The following is a 23262-nucleotide window of genomic DNA, read 5'->3' as shown; positions in this document are numbered from 1 at the left end:
ACAATTAATAAAATTGTACTGCATATGAGATTCATGGTAAATGAGTAGATTTTAATTCCTCTTGCCACAAAAACAAAAAAAAATATGGGTAACTATATGAGATGATGGGTATGTTAATTTCCTTCAATTATAGTAACCATTTTACTGTCTCTATGTATCTCATAACATCATGTTGTACACCTTAAATATACACAGTAAAAAAATGTATTAAAGAACGGATTAGGCCAGGCATGTTGGCTCACTCCTGTAATCCCAGGCTAGTACAAAAATTAGCGAGGCATGGTGTTGGGCGCCTATAATCCCAGTTACTTGGGAGGCTAAGGCAGGAGAATCGCTGGAATCCGGGTGGTGGAGGTGGTAATGAGCCGAGCTCATGCCATGGCAACTCCAGCCTAGGCGACAGAGCAAGGCTCTGTCTCAAAAAAAACAAAAAAACAAAAACGGACTAGGCTGGCCGCGGTAGCTCACTCCTATAATCCCAGCACTTTGGGAGGCCGAGGCGGGTGGATCACGAGGTCAGAAGTTCGTGACCAGCCTGGCCAACGTGGTGAAACCCCGTCTCTACTAAAGATACAAAAAAAAATATTAGCCGGGTGTGGTGGCGGGCGCTTGTAATCCCAGCTACTTGGGAGGCTGAGGCAGAAGAATTGCTTGAACCCAGGAGGTGGATGTTGCAGTGAGCTAAGATCGTGCCATTGCACTCCAGCCTGGGCAACAGAGTGAAACTCCATCTCAAACAAACAAACAAACAAACAAACAAGAATGGATTAGTGGACCAGGTGCGGTGGCTCATGCCTGTAATCCTAGCACTTTGGGAGGCCAAGGCGGGTGGATCACAAGGTCAGGAGATCGAGAACATCTTGGCCAACATGGTGAAACCCCGTCTCTACTAAAAACACAAAAATTAGCCAGGCATGGTGGCATGCACCTCTAGTCCCGGCTACTCTGGAGGCTGAGGCAGGAGAATCACTTGAACCCGGGAGGCGGAGTTTGCAGTGAGCCAAGATCGCGTCACTGCACTCCAGCCTGGGTGACAAGAGCGAAACTCTGTCTCAAAAAGAATGGATTAGTGAATTAAAACTTACGTAATCCTAAAATCAGAGAAGAAACCCAAATGTTATTCTGGGACAGTGTTTTGTTGTTGTCGTTGCTTTTTTTTTTTTTTTTTTTTTTTTTTTTTTTTGGTATTGATGGGGTTTCATCATTTTGCTCAGGCTTATCTTGAACTCCTGGGCTCAAGTGATTTACCCACCTCAGCCTCCCAGAGTACTGAGATTATAGGTGTGAGTCACCACACCCAGTGTGGTGGGATAGTTTTTATTTTGATTTGTTTTAGGGTCACTGGGACTCTGTGTTTTACAATGCTAATAATATTCATAATAATGATGACAGTTTATTAGCACTGATTGTACCCTGCCCATAGGGCTCAGTTTGCTTTATAACTTTCAAATCTCCATACATTATTTTTACTGAGTTGCCACAGAGGCAATTTTTCTGTTTTCTTTTTTCTTTTTTTTTTTTTCGAGATGGGAGTGTCTCGCTCTGTCTCCAGGCTGGAGTGCAATGGCACAATCTCAGCTCACTGCAACCTCTGCCTCCTGGGTTCAAGCAATTCTCCTGCCTCAGCCTCCCTAGTAGCTGGGACTACAGGTGTGTGCCACCTTGCCCAGCTAATTTTTGTATTTTTAGTAGAGATGGGGTTTCACCATGTTGGCCAGGATGGTCTTGATCTCTTGACCTCATGATCCGCCTGCCTCAGCCTCCCAAAGTGCTGGGATTACAGGCATGAGCCACTGCACCTGGCCAAGGCAATTTTTCTAATAGTAGAGCTGCTTTGAAAGGAATCATTATATCTTCTACAAAGGTGATAACTACATGTTCATACTCTCTCAATGTTCTTCCCTGTCCACAGGATCCTGTTCAGTTTTACTTATGAGAAGATGCTACAAAGGTTTAGTAAGAAAGAAGGAAATAGATATGAAACCAATATGTTCATTAATACATTCAACAGATTTTGAATATGTATTATGTACCAGTTACTGTGCTAGATGCACAAGATGTGAATGAGGTGAGATGAGATTAGATAGGAGAATGAGTGGATATTTCAATTCTTCAGAAGTAGTTTAGCAGAAGCTCTAATTGTGTTAGTTTGATTTTTTTTTTTTTTTTTTTTTTTTTTTTTTTTTTTTTTTTTTTTGAGAGAGAGATTTAGTCCTAGGAATGTTGCTATAACCTGCTTTCATGCTTTCACTAGACTCTGAGTTCTCTTTTGAAGGGATCCAAGTGCTAAGAGATCAGCTGGGTTGGTTCCTTCCTGGCGTCATATCCCAAAGTCGCACAGCAGTAGCATCCTGGAGGTAGACTCCACAGCATCCATGGGTGGCTGGACAAAGAGTCAGCCTTTCTCAGGTAAGCAGAATGACACTGAATTTGAGGACTGGATTTGACCAGCAGTTTTGTCTGGGGACCAGACTTACCTGAGCACATTTGAAATTAGAGGACAGTTACAGGCTGGGCGTGGTGGCTCACACCTGTAATCCCAGCACTTTGGGAGGCTGAGGCAGGCAGATTGCCTGAGCTCAGGAGTTCATGACCAGCCTGGGCAACACAGTGAAACCCCATCTCTACTAAAATACAAAAAATTAACCGGCATAGCGGCGTGCACCTGTAGTCCCAGCTGCTCGGGAGGCTGAGGCAGGAGAATTGCTTGAACCTGGGAGGCGGAGGTTGCAGTGAGCTGAGATCGTGCCACTGCACTCCAGCCTGGGCGACAGAGTGAGACTCCATTTCAAAAAAAAGAGGACAGTTACAGTTTGAGTATTCCATCAGAATGTAAATGTAGAGTCATTTCAGTTGCTCCATCTTTGGATTTATCTATTTTTTGTTCTCCATCACAGCCTGCCTGAATATTTCTTTCTACTTGGAGGGAGCCCTTGTGGGAGCAAGAAGGGACAAAAATATGTTGAACAGTGTTAGTAACATCCCCATTTTTCAGAAGAATAAATCCTAGGGCTTTCCTTGGATTAGGGACAGCCTCTTGGGAAATGGATTTCTTATTGTTTAGTATTATGAATTGACATACCAAAGGGGTACATGTGGCTATTTGCAAAACTTGGAAATAAGCAATTCAAATTTATCCTTACCCCTGGCTAAATATCTTAGTCTTACTACCAATTATCTTGATAGTTACTGACAATTCTTAGAGGTAGCAGGAAGAAAGGCCTGCAGCAGCAGTAGTAAAAAGGCATGAACCCTTTTAGGTATGTATACTAAAGGTTGCGGACATCTGGCAGAGCAGAACAATGCCTATAGAGGCAGATATCTCTGGAATCCTGGGCTCTAGTAAGTTACAGTTAGAGACATGTGGAAGACATTTGGGCTTCCCATTGTAATTATACATTTGGTTTGTTCCCCACATTTTAATTTATTTCATGTTGAATAACATTGTTTTGAGAAACTTGTGAATCATACATGAGACTATTCTCCCTTCTCTTCAGATAGCCAGCATTTTTTAAATTACACTAACGACTGAGTCTCATGATCTCCTGAATAGTCCTCAATTCTGGACTAGTTGGATAGAATTCACCAACAGCATTCTTCAATTGGTAAAAGATAATTAGCAAGGAGTTATGACAAGATTCTTCACACACCATATCACCCCACCATCCTGTTTGTATCATAAGCCCTATTTATGCCCCACAATTTGATTTAACCATTTTATTAAAACACAGAACAAACATTCTTATATGGTAACTTTGCATACTCTTAAAAAACTACAGAGGTAAATCAAGTCCAGTAATTCAATAATCTGCCCTTTGCCTCCTGAAATTGAAGGAACCAGTGTTACCATTGTGGTATATATCTTTCTGTCTTTTTCTATGCTTACACAAGTACATAGATAAATTTATGTACATATATATAGGTAAGCATCATTTTTAAAAAGTAAGGTGAAGTCATACTATGCATGTTATTCTCTCAATTTTTCACTTAATTTATTATGGACATCCTTCTAGATCTATTTAGATCCATCTAGAAAGGTTTATAAAATTGGACTTATACTGCTGTGGACATTTTACAAATTCAAAGAGGCGGTGGAAATTAAGGGTGAGAAAATGACATTCTTGAAGCTCCCCAGTCAGTCAGTGACAACACCTGGTAGAAAGTGTTCTCTAATGATTAGAGCATGATTACGAATTTAACCTACTTGACTTTAATTTAGCTCCATTATTTCCCATTTGTTTTACCTTGGGCAAATTATTTATCCTCTTTGTGACTCAGTTTTCTCATTCCTAAAATGGAGGTAATAGTATCTACCTCGTAAGTTGTTGTTATGATTAAATGAAATAATACATGTAAGCACGCTTAAAACTTTCTGGCACATAGTAAGTGCTGAACAAATGTTCAGTGTAATACCATTGTTGTGAAGCGCTCCGTAAATGTCGTTGTTGTTGTTGTTATTATTATTATTATTATTTTGAGATGAAGTCTTGCTCTTATCCCCCAGGCTGGAGTGCAATGGCAGGATCTTGGCTCATTGCAACCTCCACCTCCTGGGTTCAAGTGATTCTCCTGCCTCAGCCTCCCGAGTAGCTGGGATAACAGATGCCTGCCACCAAACCCGGCTAATTTTTGTATTTTTGGTAGAGACGGGGTTTCACCATGTTGGCCAGGCTGGTCTCAAACTCCTGACCTCAGGTGATCCTTCTGCCTTGGCCTCCCAAAGTGCTGGGATTACAGGCATGAGTCACCATGCCCGGCCTGTTGTTATTATTATTATTATTCCTAGCCCAAGTGCCATCCTGAATCTAATTATGGAAAGTATTATCCAAAATATAAGCTCCAAATTGGGCCAGGCGCAGTGGCTCACACCTGTAGGTAATCCCAGCACTTTGGGAGGCCGAGGTGGGTGGATCACGAGGTCAGGAGTTTGAGACCAGCCTGACCAACATGGTGAAACCCCGTCTCTACTAAAAATACAAAAATTAGCCAGGCTTGGTGGCACGTGCCTGTAGTCCCAGCTACTCAGGAAGCTGAGGCAGAAGAATCGCTTGAACCTGGGAGGCGGAGGTTGCAGTGAGCCGAGATTGCGCCATTGCACTCCAGCCTGGGAACACAGTGAGACTCCGTCTCAAAAAATAAATAAATAAACAAACAAACAAACAAACAAACAAACTCCAAATTGAAAGCAAGAATTCCAAAAGGAAAGTATTGCAGTGGTCATAAATTCATCAAGTACTTAGTCTTGGTAATGGAAATGTGGTGACTTCTCCCTTGCTTATGTTACAGGTGAGGAGATATCTTCTAAAAGTGAACTGGATGAATTGCAGGAAGAGGTGGCCAGGAGGGCGCAGGAGCAGGAACTTCGAAGAAAACGGGAGAAGGAATTAGAGGCAGCGAAAGGGTTTAACCCTCATCCTAGCCGCTTCATGGACTTGGATGAATTGCAGAATCAGGGTAATTGTTGTGAGCATTAGATTGTGGGTGATGGGGACAGACAGAAAGGGTAGAAAAAAAATCTAAGCTTGTAAGTTCCCTGTCTTCTCTTTAGCAAAATAATTTTTTAAATCTTAATTCACCCATTCCAGTGAGAACAAGTTAGAGTAGGATGTGACAAGACTATTGACTGGAGATAGGCACTGATTTGGGGCACATCTATTAAAAGCCTATAGATTAGAGATAGTATATCGTTCATGAATAATGTTTCCCATGAACATCCGTTGAAGGTGTAACTAAAACTAGCCTTGAGTCAGAAATAGCTGAAAATGGCAGTGAGCCACACTGACAGTGAGGGGAATTCTACTTGCTGGGAAGGAACATACCCATGAAATATTCCACCTGGAGCATCAGGGAAGTGGATCTGCCAAACAGGAGCAAGAACAAAGCCAGTTAACTTTTGATACCATGACAATTGATTCTGTAACCTCAAACAATTTGCATGGACTTTACTTCCACAACTGCCCCATGTTAGACTTTTTTCTTCCTAGAATTTTTTTAGGATGTCACTTTGTACCAAAAGAGACTAGCCTTCAAAATAGTTCAGCCAAGCTGAAGTATCTAACTTAAATAGGCCATGAAACCTGTATCTTAGTTTTTTTCCTATAAAATGACTTTATTGTTTTTATAATTTGGAAACCCCACTTACAACAAATTGTGCTAAAGCAGTATGAAGGTCCAAGTTTGTAAGTGCAAGCTTTTAACTTTGCTGGCTGTTTTCTGTTGACCACTTTTCTCTTTTTATATACACTTAGAGAATCTTCTTGGGCCAAGTAATCCTATTTGGGGGCAGCTTTTTTCCTTTAATACTACTCTCTTGATTCAAGGTAATTGTTGCCTTATATTTCCCAAGACATTGTATTAGTTTCCAAATTAGTTTTAAATACCTAATACTTAGCTGTCTCTATATTTGGATAGTCTTTTCTCCTTTTTTGACCTCAAGCTGTATCACATTGGTGTCCCAGGTTTATTTTGCTTCTGAAAAAAGGGGTCTTGTCATTTCTCTCCTTTCATTTTTTTCTCTCTCTGCCAGTAGGGCAATAGATTAAAGTTAGGAGGAGATCCCACTGGGTATATTTCATTGTCAGTTCTCTATACACTGTGGTTCAGCATTTCCTGCATGAGCAAGGAATGGAATGCTAAGATTCTGAAGGATAAGAATTAAAATTTGGTACAGTGATTGATCAACTATAGCTTGTCTAGATCTCCGTAGAGTAGAGAACTTAAAAAAATGGCTCTAGGAACTACCTCTGATTTTAAAGGTGTATACATTTAGTTGATTACAAATATTATGAGAGAACTTCAGGTCTGGGGAGTAAGGGAAACCACACCTCTAGAGATAGAGTGGATCCTGAGTGCCAAGTTCTTCAGAACCAACCTGCTGTTTCCATTGTCTTCCCATTGCTCTCAAAAAGTCATGATGAATTAGGAAGTGAATGTTAGGGATGTGGAAGGGCCTTTCTTACCATGTCCTGCTGGAGGTAAGTGGAGGATGAGGGACATTATGGGAGAAGTGACCCACATTTTTTTTTTCCCTGCAACCTTGTGAAGGCTCACTGGCAATCCCATTTGTAGGTGGTGAACTTATATTGCAGCTTGCTGCCAATGTATGATTATGATTTAGTAGAGGGTAAGGGATACATAAACATGAGAGTTCTTTTACAAAAATTTCTCTGCCTGTACTTCCTAGCATTTTCATCTGGTATTGTTTTTAGACTCTTCTGCACCTGCTTTGGCACACATTCACTTTGAGAGGAGGATGGAATATTCCCTGCTCGCTGTATGGGAAGGTGACTTCTTTGGGGATAGTTTTGGTGAGGAATAGCATGATGAAAGTAAATACTTAGCAATGCTTATGACAAGTATGTATATGCAAACCAGGAATGAAGGCAGTTCAACTGCCCTGGCAGGTACATTGGATTAGGAAGTGTAGACCATCCGTGACCAAGAAGTGTACTGATTTTCCAGTTTAGGGTGGTGCATAGAGGACTGTGAATTGGTGAAGTAAATAAGTGGTATGGATGGCTATTCACAGAATAATGAAGCTACCTTTGCCATAACATAGCAGTGAAGGTCTCAGTCGACATCTAGGGTGTTCTGACACTAGTTGGCAAGAATTGCACTGGGAAAGAGCAGTTCAATTCCAGGCATAAGAACCTACCCTTCTGCTATATAGAATACTTTGTTCTTTCCTTGAGGGACTTCCTAAGGGTCTTGGTGTTAGAATATATGGCCATTAATGGCATGCCTCTCTTTCATGGCCTTGGTAACATCTTGGTTAAGGCAAAGTGGATGTCCTGCTTGTTTTCAGATAATTCTTAATAGGAATAGACAGTTGGAATAAGGGTAGACCAGTGGCTCAGCAGCAAGGATCTCTGTGTACTGAAGGGAAACAACAGTACACAAGAAGAGTTGGAATGAATTGTAATGAAAATGAAAAGTGCTGGCCCTTTCAGGGAGGAGTGACGGCTTTGAGAGGTCCCTGCAAGAGGCAGAGTCAGTGTTTGAAGAGTCACTGCATCTGGAACAGAAAGGAGACTGTGCTGCAGCTTTGGCTCTCTGTAATGAAGCTATCTGTAAGTAACTCTAACTGCTATGGCTGTGGCACATTTGACTAACTTCACAATAGGTATTATTAGTGTTGTCACTCAGACAGGATAAAAACAGTTTTTGTGTCTCCTCACTCTTGCTCTCCCAAACTGAGTCGCATTAGCTGCTTTTGCCCTTTAGATTTCTAAGTGTACCTGGCACTGGCACTGTGGCCTATGGATATTTACCAGAATAACCTCAGCAAGGAATCCATAGATGACTTCTCCAGTCATGCCTAGCTTCTTATTTCAGGATAAAGTTAGACCTCAGATGTGAGATTAGTCTGCTCTTTTGCTAGTCACTGACTAGTGAGTTGGAGCTTATAGAAGGAAAACTGAATAAATTGGCTATGACTTCCCAGGCCTGTGACTTTTTAATTCAATATTTGATTCTTTCTGATTCTCCCCTACCTTCATAGTATGCAGCACCATAAACTTACAGCAAGAGACTAAGGCTTAGAATTGGTATCAGCTTCTTGTATGTGACCCACAAGAAGCTGTGGTCTATAAAGACAGATGCAGGTTTGGATCTTATTTCTGCTGTTGGCCATTGGGGAGAGAGAGGTGAGAGTAGAGTGTGGAGACCAGAGTCAGACAGGTCAGTTGCAAAGGACAAGAGTGGCAATCTCTAAGATGGAGGCACTGGTTTATCTTCTTGATTTATTTTAGTTTTGTTTTGTTTTTTTAATTTGGATTAACCTGTTTGGCCTCCATGGCTTCCATCAATGTTCCTTATAGCCAGAGGCAGCTGTGTGCCCTGGACAGCATATGCATGGTCCATGCCTTGCATTCCTGCTACATATTTTGAGTTTTACTGCATATCTTTGCTCATTTTTTTCAATTTTATTCTTTTTATTTTTGTTTGTGTTTTGTGTTCTGTTTCTGCTATATTTTCTTTGCATTTTAGCTAAACTAAGACTTGCCCTGCATGGTGCCAGCTGTAGCACGCACAGCAGAGCCCTAGTCGATAAGAAGTTGCAAATCAGTATTCGAAAAGCACGGAGCCTGCAGGATCGCATGCAGCAGCAGCAATCACCACAGCAGCCGTCGCAGCCCTCAGCCTGCCTCCCAACACAGGCGGGGACTCTCCCTCAGCCAACAAGGTAGTGCTTGGGAACCATGTTAGTTTATGAATGCCAGGGGAAGAAGTGACCATGAGTATTCTATAGCAAGAGCTCTCATCGTCTTGGTGACTGAAGGGGAGAGAGGAGTCCTTTGAAAAGATTTTCTTCTTTCAGGTCAGACATACAGTGAAAAGCTCATTGTACTGCTGGTCCTTATCTTAATAATTCCTAGGATGCAAAAAGTACAGCATAATAAGACCATTTGTTCACATTTCCCATGGGTAACTTTAGCCCTGGACTTGTGTAATAACGCGATTATTATATTTGTATATATTATGTTCTTAGACATGCCAATCCAGGCTACATTTCATGTTGTGGTAGCTACCATGTGATTTATTTTGGGATTTCAGTGCTTCCTATCCTTATGGAAGCAGAGAAAGCAGTCTTTCTTGCTCTGATTGCACCATAGAGAAGAGACACAAAGATTCCCTTTGCTTTGCTTCTTTATGGTCAGGACTAGGAAAGAAGTTCCAGTAGTCATTGTTGTAGTTCTCACATCTTAGCCCTTGAATTTGACTTTTACTTAGAATAGATGAATTTAAATAAACATTAATTTGGACCGTTAATAATTCTGAATAGTTTTCAAAATATAAATTAATAAAAGCAATTAACTTTTTTTTTTTTTTTGAGACAGGATCTTGCTTTTTCACCCAGGCTGGAGTGCAGTGGCACGATCACAGCTTACTGCAGCCTCAACCTCCTGGGTTCAATGTTCAAAAGACAAATGTTCAAAAATAGTTAACTGCTAGGCATGGTAGCTCACGCCTGTAATCCTAGAATTTTGGGAGGCTGAGGAGGGCAGATTATTTGAGTCAAGGAGTTTGAGACCAGCCTGGGCAACATGGTAAAACCCTGTCTCTACAAAAAACACAAAAAATTTAGCTGGGCATGGTGGTGCATGCCTGTGGTCTCAGCTACTTGGGAGGCTGGGGTGGAAGAATCAGTTAGCCTGGCAGGTCAAGGCTGCAGTGAGCCGTGATGGCGCTGCCACACTCCAGCCTGGGTGACAGAGCAAGACCTTATCTAAAAAAAAAAAAAAAAAAAAAAAAATTGCAGGTCTATTTGATGCTAAAGTACATGTCCTTAACCGTTATGTAATATTGCCTTTTATGATTAGGCTTCCTATATTAGTATATCATATTCTCTGTAATATAAGGGTGACTGGGTGACTATACCCTCAAAAGTTTATAGTATATTTTCATTCAAATTTAGGGGCTTGTTTTGAATATAAGCAATTTAGATAGGTAAACCCTTTCCAGAAAACGTATACATCCTGATGTATGTGAGTGATCGAGGCTTTATTTAAGTCCTTGTAACATTAAGTTTTTAAAGTCAGAAATACCAAACAATTAGTGAGAAACCAACTAAATACAGTTAATCCCTACTCCTACTCCTAAATCTCAAGAAAGTCATATTGCTTTGGGGAAACATCTCAGTGACTAATATAACAAAATCCAGATTATAAAAACACATTTGAAATGGTTGATTTCTGTGTATTCCCATGAGCCCAAGTCACCCTGTATTTTGTAAATGTGGCCTCATGGTTCCTTTGGCCGGGCTGCCTCTCAGGACCCCAGGTAGGACTTGCCTCCCTGTATAGCATCCTGGATTTTTGCTGTTTGGTATGAGTGATTTTCAGGCTTTGCTTACCTTCCATGTCATCTGCATGTGAGACTAGTTGATTTTGTTTCCTAATTTGCAAGTAGAATGTGATTGGAATGCAACTTCACAGGTAATGAAGAATATTGGCAAGGGCTCCACTTAATGTTACTGTGCAACTTTGGTGAGGGCATTTAATAAAGAGGATTAATGTTACCTATTTACCTGGGTGTGAGCTGACCATGTGCCTTTTCTTTTGTGATCCTCTGAACTACTGACTCTACTTGTGCTTGTCTTTCTGTTTATTTTTACCATTCCCTGTGTGAATAGCTAGAAATGGGAATGGAATGTTCAGTTCTTTCTGTAAGCATTCCTGTCAGTCAAGGCAGCTTATGACTAGCTCTCTCCATTTGTTTCAGTGAACAGCCTATCCCGCTCCAAGTATTGTTAAGCCAAGAGGCCCAACTGGAATCCGGCACGGATACAGAGTTTGGGGCCAGTTCTTTCTTCCATTCACCTGCTTCCTGCCATGAGTCACACTCATCACTATCTCCAGAGTCATCTGCCCCACAGCACAGCTCCCCCAGTAGATCTGCCTTGAAGCTTCTGACTTCGGTTGAAGTAGACAACATTGAACCCTCTGCATTCCACAGGCAAGGTTTACCTAAAACACCAGGGTGGACTGAGAAGAATTCTCATCATAGTTGGGAGCCATTGGATGCCCCAGAGGGTAAGCTGCAAGGCTCTAGGTGTGACAGCAGCAGTTGCAGCAAGCTCCCTCCACAAGAAGGAAGAGGCATTGCTCAAGAACAGCTGTTCCAAGAAAAGAGGGATCCTTCTAACCCCTCCCCGGTGATGCCTGGAATAGCCACCTCTGAGAGAGGAGATGAACACAGCCTAGGCTGTAGTCCTTCAAATTCATCAGCTCAGCCCAGCCTTCCCCTGTATAGAACCTGCCACCCCATAATGCCTGTTGCTTCTTCATTTGTGCTTCACTGTCCTGATCCTGTGCAGAAAACTAACCAATGCCTCCAAGGCCAAAGCCTCAAAACTGCATTGACTTTAAAAGTGGACAGAGGCAGTGAGGAGACCTATAGGCCAGAGTTTCCCAGCACGAAGGGGCTTGTCCGTTCTCTGGCTGAGCAGTTCCAGAGGATGCAGGGTGTCTCCATGAGGAATAGTACAGGTTTCAAGGATAGAAGTTTGTCAGGTAGTCTAAGGAAGAACTCTTCCCCTTCTGATTCTAAGCCTCCTTTCTCACAGGGTCAAGAGAAAGGCCACTGGCCATGGGCAAAGCAACAGTCCTCTCTGGAGGGTGGGGATAGACCACTTTCCTGGGAAGAGTCCACTGAACATTCTTCTCTTGCCTTAAACTCTGGGCTGCCTAATGGTGAAACTTCTAGGGGAGGACAGCCCAGGTTGGCAGAGCCAGACATATACCAACAGAAGCCGTCCCAACTGAGAGATGTTAGGTCTAAGGATCTGGGCAGCAGTACTGACTTGGGGACTTCCTTGCCTTTGGATTCCTGGGTGAATATCACAAGGTTCTGTGATTCTCAGCTTAAACATGGGGCCCCTAGGCCAGGAATGAAGTCCTCCCCTCATGATTCCCATACGTGTGTAACCTATCCAGAGAGAAATCACATCCTTTTGCATCCACATTGGAACCAAGACACAGAACAGGAGACCTCAGAATTGGAGTCTCTGTATCAGGCCAGTCTTCAGGCTTCTCAAGCTGGCTGTTCTGGATGGGGGCAGCAGGATACGGCCTGGCACCTACTTAGCCAAACAGGTAAGAATGCAACCAGGGGTTGGGGGGAGGGGGGAGGATCATATAAAAGCTGAAAGCAGGGAAAGATCAGAAGAAGAGAGTGTTCTATACAGATAGTATCCCCCCCAGCTTAGTAGGAGATAGTAGAACTTTTGACTTTACTCAGAAAGCCTTCAGGACCAGATCTAGACATCTTTGTGGCTAGAGTGGAGGAAGGGGCAGAATTACCACTCACAGGCAACTTCCCCCCTTCTAAAGTAAGAGATTATTAAGTATTTGTCCATGGCTTCTCCAGTATGCTGTGCTAAAGAATGGTTCAGGGCCGGGCATGGTGGCTCACTCCTGTAATCCCAGCACTTTGGGAGGCCGAGGCGGGCAGATCACAAGGTCAGGAGATTGAGACCATCCTGGCCAACATAGTGAAACCCCTTCTCTACTAAAAATACAGAAAATTAGCCAGGCGTGGTGGTACGTGCCTGTAGTCCCAGCTACTCGGGAGGCTGAGGCAGGGAAATCACTTGAATTCGGGAGGCGGAGGTTACAGTGAGCCGAGATCGCACCACTGCACTCCAGCCTGGGCAACAGAATGAGACTCCATTTCAAAAAAAAAAAGGAATGGTTCATAGGTCTTTGAGAGTGATTCAGCATGACAGCATGAAATGGAGGGAGGCTGAGAGGAAAATATATTCTTCTATGGCTTAGAATCCCAAGATTCAGCCTCCAGGTCTGCTTTGCAGTAGAATGTCCATATGCTCAGTGTGCACATTTCCAGATCATACTGAACCAGCAATATCAAGACCTTCCCTGATCCCTTTAGGAAAAGTCAAGTTTAGTGTTCATGGAATTTTTAATGTACTATATGCCTACAGGGTAGCCACTGACTGAGATAATACAGAGTGAAGAGTACAGCCTGCACCTGAAGTGCACATCATAGTCAGTTCTGGAAATTGAAGACATGAAGAATGTTTGTAACTTGCATTGATACACTTAACTCCAAAGCCTGAAATATTTTCCTGGTTCCAACATTAACTCTCAGTATAAATTTGGACAAGTCACTTAATATCCCAGGGCCAAGGTTTTACCTGTAAAATGAGAGAATTGGCTTTTTTTAAAAAAAGATATGTTCTAACTCTAAAATGGTATGTATGATTCTGTGAAATTGAACTTGGAGAACTTTTCCTTAGTTTGGCTGTGACAGTTTCTGTAATGGTGCAGGTTCCGTGCATGCTGACAACCAACATATAATTGCAGTTAAGTAAGTGTTTATTGAGTACTTACTATGTTATCCAGAGCCTTTGGGGGGAATACCACATAAATATAAGATTTAATTGTTTATTTATTTATTTATTTTTCTGAGATGAGTTTCACTCCTGTTGCCCAGGCTGGAGTGCAATGGCGTGATCTCAGCTCACTGCAACCTCTGCCTCCCGGGTTCAAGTGATTCTCTTGCCTCAGCCTCCCAAGTAGCTGGGATTACAGGCGTTCACCACCACACCTGGCTAACTCTTGTATTTTTAGTAGAGACAGGGTTTCACCAGGTTGGCCAGGCTGGTCTTGAACTCCTGACCTCAGGTGATCCATCCGCCTCAGCTTCCCAAAGTGCTGGGATTAAAGGTGTGAGCCACCATGCCTGTCCTAAGACTTGATATTAAGACACATTCCTGAGGATCCGTATCCTAATGCAGATTTTACAATAACATTTACTAAGGTGGTCTTTAATAGGACTGGTTGATATGGGAAGAATCTAAAGAATAAGGGAAAGCTGGAGTCTGCCTCAGTGAGCTTTCTATCTAAGGAAGCAAGAATACACAGATAATTTTTTTTTTTTTTTGAGACAGAGTCTCGCTCTGTTGCCCAGGCTGGAGTGCAGTGACGTGATCTCAGCTCACTGCAACCTCTACCTCCCGGGTTCAGGCCACTTCTCCTGCCTCAGCCTCCCGAGTAGCTGGGATTACAGGCATGTGCCACCACGCCCAGCTAATTTTTATATTTTTAGTAGAGATGGGGTTCACCATGTTGGCCAGGCTCATCTCGAAGCCCTGACCTCAAGTGATCTGCCCGCCTTGGCCTCCCAAAGCGCAGGGATTATAGACATGAGCCACCGTGCCTGGCCACAAATAATTATTTTAAGAATAATAAGGCTGGGCTTGGTGGCTCATGCCTGTAATCCCAGCACTTTGGGGGCGGAGGCGGGTGGATCATGAGGTCAGGAGATTGAGACCATCCTGGCTAACATGATGAAACCCCGTCTCTGCTAAAAATATACACAAAAAAATTAGCTGGGTGCAGTGGCTCACACCTGTGATCCCAGCACTTTGGGAGGCCGAGGTGGGTGGATCACCCAAGGTCAGGAGTTCAAGACCAGCCTGGCCAACATGGTGAGACCCTGTCTCTACTAAAAGTACAAAAAATTAGCTGGGCGTGGTGGTGGGCACCTGTAATCCCAGCTACTCGGGAAGCGGAGGCAGGAGAATTGGTTGAACCCAGGAGGTGGAGGTTGCATTGAGCCGAGATTGAGCCACTGCACTGTAGCCTGGGCAACAGAGCAAGACTCTGTCTCAGAAAAAAAAAAAAAAAAAAATTAGCCGGGCATGGTGGCACATTCCTGTAACCTCAGCTACTCAGGAGGCTGAGGCAGGAGAATCGCTTGGACCCGGAAGACAGAGGTTGCAGTGAGCCCGAGATTGTGCCACTGCAGCACTCCATCCTGGGCGACAGAGTGACACTCTTTCTCAAAAAAAAAAAAAAAAAAAAAAGAATAGCCATAGCCAGGCACAGTGGCTCACTCCTGTAATCCCAGCACTTTGGGAGGCTGAGGTGGGCAGATCACCTGTGGTCAGGAGTTCAAGACCAGCCTGACCAGCATGGTGAAACCCTGTCTCTACAAAAAATATAAAAAATTAGCCAGGCATAGTGGTGTGTGCCTGTAGTCCTAGCTACTCGGGAGGCTGAGGCAGAATCGGCTTGAACCCGGCAGGTGGAGGTTGCAGTGAGCCGAGACTGCGCCACTGCACTCCAGCCTGGGTAACAGAGTGAGACTCTGTCTCAAAATAATAATAATAATAATAAACATACAAAATAATAAATTGCAAAATTGAACTAACTAGTTGAAAGTTAAACTTTTTTTTTTTTGAGATAGAGTTTTGCTTTTCTTGCACAGGCTGGAGTGCAATGGCACAATCTCAGCTCACCACAACCTCCGCCTCCCAGGTTCAAGTGATTCTCCTGCCTCACCCTCCCATGTAGCTGGGATTACAGGCATGCATCACCATGCCTAGCTAATTTTGTATTTTTAGTAGAGACGGGGGTTTCTCCGTGTAGGTCAGGCTGGTCTTGAACTCCTGACCTCAGGTTATCTGCCCACCTTGGCCTCTCAAAGTTCTGGAATTACAGGCGTGAGCCTCTGTGCCTGGCTGAAAGTTAAACATTATTATATTGGCCAGGCGTGGTGGCTTACGCCTGTAATCCCAGCACTTTGGGAGGCTGAGGTGGGTGGATCAGAGGTCGGCAGTTCAAGACCAGCTTGGCCAAGATTGTGAAACCCCGTCTCTACCAAAACTACAAAAATTGGCCGGGCGCGGTGGCTCACGCCTGTAATCCCAGCACTTTGGGAGACGGAGGCGGGCGGATCAGGAGGTCAGGAGATCGAGACCATCCTGGCTAACACAGTGAAACCCCGTCTCTACTAAAAATACAAAAAATTAGCCGGGTGAGGCGGCGGGCACCTGTAGTCTCAGCTACTCGGGAGGCTGAGGCAGGAGAATGGCGTGAACCCTGGGGGGCGGAGCCTGCAGTGAGCCGAGATCGTGCCACTGCACTCCAGCCTGGGCGACAGTGAGACTGTGTCTCAAAAAAATAAAAATAAATAAAATAAAATAAAACTACACAAATTAGCCAGGCATGGTGGCAGGTGCCTGTAATCCCAGCTATTCAGAGGCTGAGGCAGGAGAATTGCTTGAACCTGGGTGGCAGAGGTTGTAGTGAGCTGAGATTATACCACTGCACTCCAGCCTGGGCGACAGAGTGAGACTCCATCTCAAAAAAAAAAAAAAAAAAAAAAAAAAGAGGGCCGGGCACAGTGGCTCACGCCTGTTATCCCTGCACTTTGGAAGGCCGAGGAGGCAGATAACCTGAGGTCGGGAGTTCAAGACCAGGCTGACCAACATGGAGAAACCCTGTCTCTGCTAAAAATACAAAATTAGGCCGGGTACAGTGGCTCATGCCTGTAATCCCAACACTTTGAGAGGCCGAGGTGGGCTGATCACGAGGTCAGGAGATTGAGACCATCCTAGCTAACAGTGAAACCCCTTCTCTACTAAAAATACAAAAAATTAGCCAGGCATGGTGGCATGTGCCTGTAGTCCTAGCTACTCAGGAGGGTGAGGCAGAATTGGCTTGAACCTGGGAGGCGGAGGTTGCAGTGAGCCGAGATCATGCCACTGCACTCCAGCCTGGGCGACAGAGCAAGACTCCATCTTAAAGAAAAAAAAAAAAAAAAATTAGCCACGTGTGGTGGCACATACCTGTAATCCCAGCTACTTGGGAGGCTGAGGCAGAATTGCTTGAACCCGGGAGGCAGAGGTTGTTGTGAGCTGAGCTCGCGCCATTGCACTCCAGCCTGGGCAACAAGAGCCAAACTCTGTCTTAAAAAGAAAAAAAATTATTATATTTAAAAAATTATTATATTTAAAAAACAAAAATAGGCCAGACACAGTAGCTCACACTTATAATCCTAGCACTTTGGGAGGCTGAGGTGGGCAGATCACTTGAGGTCAGGAGTTCGAAATCAGCCTGGCCAACATGGTGAAACCTTGTCTGTACTAAAAATACAAAAAAAATTAGCCAGGTGTGGTGGCAGGCACCTGTAATCCCAGCTATTTGTGGGGGCTGATGGCAGGAGAATTGCTTGAACCCAGGAGGTTGCAGTGAACTGAGATTGTGCCACTGCATTCTAACCTGGGCGACAGACCAAGCCTCTATCTCAAAAACAAAAACAAAAAAAAATATTACCCAAAATAGCAATATTTTTCATTGCAGGTAGTTTGAAAATACATAAAGTATCAAAAATCACTGATAATCTCACTCAATGTTTTCATAAGCTTACCTTTGGTTTTCGTTTTTATACACATGTACTATATAGTTTTGTTTTTGCAAAAAGCAGTATCTTTACACTATATGTATACAGTTTAGTATCATGACTTTCTCATGTTATATCTGTGAGCATTTGCTGTAAAAACTATCTTTAATGGTTATAAAGTGTTTCATATGAATGTACTATAATTTATTTCTTCAACCTTCCTACTATTGTTGAATATTTAGGTTACTTACAATTTTTTTTTTTTTTTTTTTGAGGCAGTCTTGCTCTGTCACCCAGGCTGGAATACAGTTGCACAACCTTGGTTCACTGCAACCTCCACCTCCCGGGTTCAAGCAATTCTCCTGCCTCAGCCTCCCTAGTAGCTGGAACCATAGGCGTGTGCCACCAAGCCTGGCTAATTTTTTGTATTTTTAGCAGAGACAGGATTTCACCATGTTGGCCAGGCTGGTCTCGAACTCCTGGCCTCAAGTAATCTGCCTGCATCAGCCTCCCAAAGTGCTGGGACTATAAGGTGAGAAGTGACTATAAGGTGAGCCACTGCTTCTGGCTTACTTGTAATTTTTAATAACATAGTACTGTGTTGAATATCTTTGCACTTAAGTGGCCACATTTCTCATGAGCTCCTTAGAATAAACTTTTGGAAGACTAATAACTAGTTGAATGTTATAAACTTTTTTTTTTTTTTCATTTTTGAGACAGGGTCTCATGTTGTTGTCTTGGCTGGAGTGCAGTGGCATGATCACGGATCACTGTAGCCTTGACCTTCTTGGCTCAAGAGATCCTCCCACCTCAGCCCCTTGAGTAGTTGGGACTACAGGCATGCACTACCATACCTGACTAATTTGAATGTTATAAACTTAAAAAAAATGATACATACTGGCCAGTTAGCTTTGAAGAAGACCATACTTCTGAAAACAGTATGAAAGAGTACTTACTGACCATTAATTTTTTCATCTAGTAGTGTAAAGAAACAAATTTTTAAAAATCTATCTAGTAGTCAATCCATTCTCAATATATTTATCAAATCAAGTGGAGCATGATGGCTCATGCCTGTAACCCCAGCTACTTGGGAGACTGAGCCAGGAAAATCACTTGAGGCCAGGAGCTTCAGGCTATAGTGTGCTATGAGCACATGCCTGTGAACAGCCACTCTCCTCCAGCCTGGGCAACATAGTGAGACCCTATCTCTTAAAAAAAAAAAAAGGTAAAATCAAACTAGTCTTTATTTTTGTTAGAGTCCCTGGTTTAAAAACTGAGTCCTTAAGAAGTGACATGACAGGCTGGGCGCAGTGGCTCACGCCTGTAATACCAGCACTGTGAGAAGCCAAGGTGTGAGGATCACTTGAGCCCAGGAGTTCAAGACTAGCTGGGCAACACAGTAAGATCCCCATCTCTACAAAGACTGAGAAAATTAGCTGGGTGTGATGGTGCAGTTCTGTAGTCCAGCTACTTGGGAGGCTGAAGCAGGAGGATCAACTGAGACTGGGAGGTTGAGGCTGCAGTGAGCTGTGGTCATGCTACTGCACTCCAGCCTGAGCAACAGAACAAGACCCTGTCTCAAAAAAAAGAGGAGTGATATGGCATAGAATAAAGAAGTGATCAGATAGAATTAATCAGGAAGTAGATGATGAAGGAAAATGCCAATTAGGATTCACATATGAAAAAATATAATTTGGCCGGGCGTGGTGGCTCACGCCTGTAATCCCAGCACTTTGGGAGGCTGAGTCGGGTGGATCACCTGAGGTCAGGAGTTCGAGACCAGCCTGACCAACATGGTGAAACCCCATCTCTACTAAAAATACAAAAAAATTTAGCTGGGTATTGTGGCATGTGCCTGTAATCCCAGCTACTCTGGAGGCTGAGGCAGGAGAATCGCTTGAACCCAGGAGATGGAGGTTGCAGTGAGCCGAGATCACGCCACTGCACTCCAGCCTGGGCGACAAGAGTGAAACTCTGTCTCAAAAAAAAAAGAAAAAAAAGAATATAATTTGAGAGGAGTTCTTTATCTTATTATAAAACATTTGTTAAGCACCAAATTATGTTACTTTTTAAAATTTATTTATTTTTTGAGACAGAGTCTCGCTCTGTTGCCCAGGCTGGAGCGCAGCGACACAACCTCAGCTCACTGCAACCTCCGTCTCCCAGGTTCAAGCGATTCTCGTGCTTCAGCCTCCCAAGTAGCTGGGATTACAGGCATGTGCCACCACACCTGACTAATTTTTGTATATTTTATAGAGACGGGGTTTCACCATGTTGCCCAGGCTGGTCTCAAACTCTGAGCTCAAGCAATCCACCTGCCTCAGCCTCCCAAAATGCTGGGATTACAGGCGTGAGCCACCATGCCCGGCCACCAAATTACTTTTTCAAAAAATGCTAAAAAAAAAAAACGCTTTATTGATATGTAATTTACATGCCATACATTTCACCTATTTAAAGTATACAATACAGTGGGTTTTAGTATATCAGAGTTCTCCATCCATCACCACAATCAGTTTTAAAGTATTTTCATTTGAGGTGGGAGAATCGCTTGAACCCAGGAGGCAGAGGTTGCCGTGAGCTGAGATTGCGCCTGGGCAACAGAGTGAGACCCTGTCTCAAAAAAAAAAAAAAAAAAAAAAAAAGTGTTTTCATCAGAAACTTTGTACCCATTGATAAATCACTCTTTATCTCCTCCTTTTCTTCCCCCAACCCCAGGCAACCACTAATCTATTTTCTTTCTCTAGAGATTTGCCTGTTCTGGACATTTCATATAAATGGAATCATACAGTATGTGGTCTTTTGTAACCAGGTTAATTTTGACATAATTGTAGTTCCTAAAGTGTTATATAAACACTGCTCTTGACCTATATTCTGAATTTCATTGTATTTTTAACTTGGGCAGACATCATCTTATAGATATATAAAAAGTAAAAAATTAACTTTTGTTATGGGAAATTTCAAATATATTCAAAAGTAAAGAATAAGAGTAGGCCGGGCACAGTGACTCACACCTATAATCCCAGCACTTTGGGAGGCCAAAGCGGATGGATCACCTGAGGTCAGGAGTTTGAGACCAGCCTGGCCAACATGGTGAAACCCAGTCTCTACTGAAAATACAAAAAATTAGCTGGGCATGTTGGTGGTGGATGCCTGTAAACCTAGCTACTCAGGAGGCTGAGGCAGGAGAATCACTTGAACCCGGGAGACGGAGGTTGCAGTGAGCTGCCCGTTGCACTACAGCCTGAGCAACAAGAGCAAAACTCCATCTCAAAAAAAAAAAAAAAAGAATAAATGTTATAATAACCCTCCAGGTACTTATAACCAGCTTCCATAGTGATTATCTTGCACAGTTATCAACATATGGCCAGTTTTTATTTTATTTTATTTATTTATTTTTTAGACGAGGTCTCGTTCTGTCTCCCAGGCTGGAGTGCAGTGGTGCAATCCCGGCTCACTGCAACCTCCGCCTCCCGGGTTCAAGTGATTCTCCTGCCTCAGCCTCCCAAGTAGCTGGGACTACAGGCGCGTGCCACCAAGCCTGGCTAATTTTTGTATTTTTAGTAGAGACGGGGTTTCACCATATTATCCAGGATGGTCTCCATCTCCTGACCTCGTGATCCGCCCGCCTTGGCCTCCCAAAGTGCTGGGATTACAGGCATGAGCCACCACGCATATGGCCAGTTTTGATTTAGCTATACCTCCCCCACTTTCCTTTCCCCTCTACATTATTTTATTTTATTTTTTGAGACAAGGTCTTGCTTTGTTGCCCAGGCTGGAATGCAGTGGTGCCATCAGGGCCACTGCTGAGGTCCTCCCACTGCAGCTTCCTGAGTAGCTGGGACCACAGGCACACACCACTACATCCGGCTAATTTTTGTGTGGTTTGGAGAGACAGGGTTTTGTCATGTTGCCCAGGTTGGTCTCTACCTCATGAGCTCAAGTAGTCCATCCGCCTCAACCACCCAAAGTGCTAGGATTACAGGCACGGGCTACAATGCCCAGCCTCCTCTAGATTATTATTTTTTTATTTTTTTGAGGTGGAGTCTCGCTTTCTTGCCCAGGCTGGAGTGCAGTGGCGCGATCTCCGCTCACTGCAAGCTCTGCCTCCTGGGTTCACGCCATTCTCCTGCCTCAGCCTCCCGAGTAGCTGGGACCACAGGCACCTGCCACCACGCCCGGCTAATTTTTTGTATTTTTAGTAGAGATGGGGTTTCACTGTGTTAGCCAGGATGGTCTCAATCTCCTGACCTCGTGATCCGCCCGCCTCGGACTCCCAAAGTGCTGGGATTACAGGCGTGAGCCATGGCGCCTGGCCGCTTCCTCTAGATTATTTTAAAACAAATCTCTAAATCTCTGACATTATATTATTTCATTCATAAATAATTTGGCATGTATCTCTCAGAAATAAAGATTCTTTTTTTTTTTTTTTTTTTTTTTTAATGAGACGGAGTCTCGCTTTGTCACCCAGGCTGGAATGCAGTGGCGCAATCTCGACTTACTGCAGCCTCTGCCTCCCAGGTTAATGCGATTCTCCTGCCTCAGCCCCCTGTGTAGCTGGGATTATAGGCGCGCACCACCATACCTGGCTAATTTTTGTATTTTTTTTTTTTTTAGTAGAGACAGGGTTTCACCATGTTGGCCAGGCTGGTCTTGAACTCCTGACCTCAGGTGATCCACCTGCCTTGGCCTCCCAAAGTGCTGGGATTACAGGCATGAGCCACTGCACCCGGCCAGATTCTTTTTTAAAAGACAAACCTATAATATTATTATACCTAAAAAGTTAACAATAATCTCTTAATATAATACCTAGCCAATATTCCAGTTTTCTCAGTGGTCCCATAAATGTCTTTATACAGTTGTTTTATTTCAAGTCGGGATTCAAACAAGACACACATACTGCATTTTGATGATAAGGCTCTTAAGTCTTTTTTTTTTTTGCTTTTTTTTGCCAGTATTATACCCTGTGTTTTTTCCCCTTCCATTTATTTGTTGGAGAAATTTGGTCATTGTCTTTTAACATTGCTGATTATAGTCTAAGTCCTTAAGAAAAAAAAAAAAACAGTTCTGGCCGGGTGCGTTGGCTCACACCTGTAATCCCAGCACTTTGGGAGGCCAAGGCAGGCAGATCACGAGGTCAGGAATTCAAGACCAGCCTGGCCAACATGGTGAAACCCTGTCTCCACTAAAAATATAAAAATTAGTCGGGCATGGTGGCATGCACCTGTAGTCCCAGCTACTCGGGAGGCTGAGGCAGGAGAATCGCTTGAACCTGGGAGGCGGAGGTTGTGGTGAGCTGAGATCACACCACTACACTCCAGCCTGGGCAACAGAGGGAGACTCTGTCTCAAAAAAGAAAAACATGTTCTTCTAGCCCTCATTTTTCCTATAACGTAGTACTTAGAGCTAAAGGCTCAATTAAAATCGGATACAAATTTTAAAAATAAGAATATTTAATAGGAAGTTCTTTGTGTTTCTTACATCGTATCAGCAAATACATAATGTCTGGTAGTCTTTCTATTGATCAGAGAGTAGACATCTTAACCCTATCTTCTATTGAAATAATCTAGAAATTCCCTTACAAATGGCCACCTCTACCTCTGCTTAAATTCT

The 23262-nt window shown here is 43.4% G+C and overlaps 1 protein-coding gene across 25 annotated transcripts in view; it reads left to right on the top strand.

Annotated features, from left to right (window-relative positions):
* The window catches only part of USP54 (ubiquitin specific peptidase 54), a 138854-nt gene that overhangs the window by 103696 nt on the left and 11896 nt on the right, over positions 1–23262 (top strand). For 18 of the 25 annotated variants that reach the window (XR_004026714.1, XR_004026712.1, XR_004026713.1 and 15 more), the window contains 6 exons: positions 2276–2409; positions 5287–5454; positions 7209–7307; positions 7950–8069; positions 8989–9184; positions 11224–12596. Coding sequence is in view for 20 of the 25 variants with exons in the window: in XM_030798218.1 (XP_030654078.1) it covers positions 2276–2409; positions 5287–5454; positions 7209–7307; positions 7950–8069; positions 8989–9184; positions 11224–12596 (2090 nt within the window). In the remaining 5 variants the exon portion in view is untranslated. The remainder of the gene's footprint in view (positions 1–2275; positions 2410–5286; positions 5455–7208; positions 7308–7949; positions 8070–8988; positions 9185–11223; positions 12597–23262) is intronic. The other 7 variants (XM_030798232.1, XM_030798231.1, XM_030798226.1 and 4 more) reach the window with 4 other exon arrangements.

The sequence above is a fragment of the Nomascus leucogenys genome, chromosome 18, assembly GCF_006542625.1.
Source record: "Nomascus leucogenys isolate Asia chromosome 18, Asia_NLE_v1, whole genome shotgun sequence".
NCBI classification, from domain to species: domain Eukaryota; kingdom Metazoa; phylum Chordata; class Mammalia; order Primates; family Hylobatidae; genus Nomascus; species Nomascus leucogenys.
Note: the sequence above shows the minus strand (reverse complement) of the source record. Positions and strands in the feature narration are given on the sequence as shown.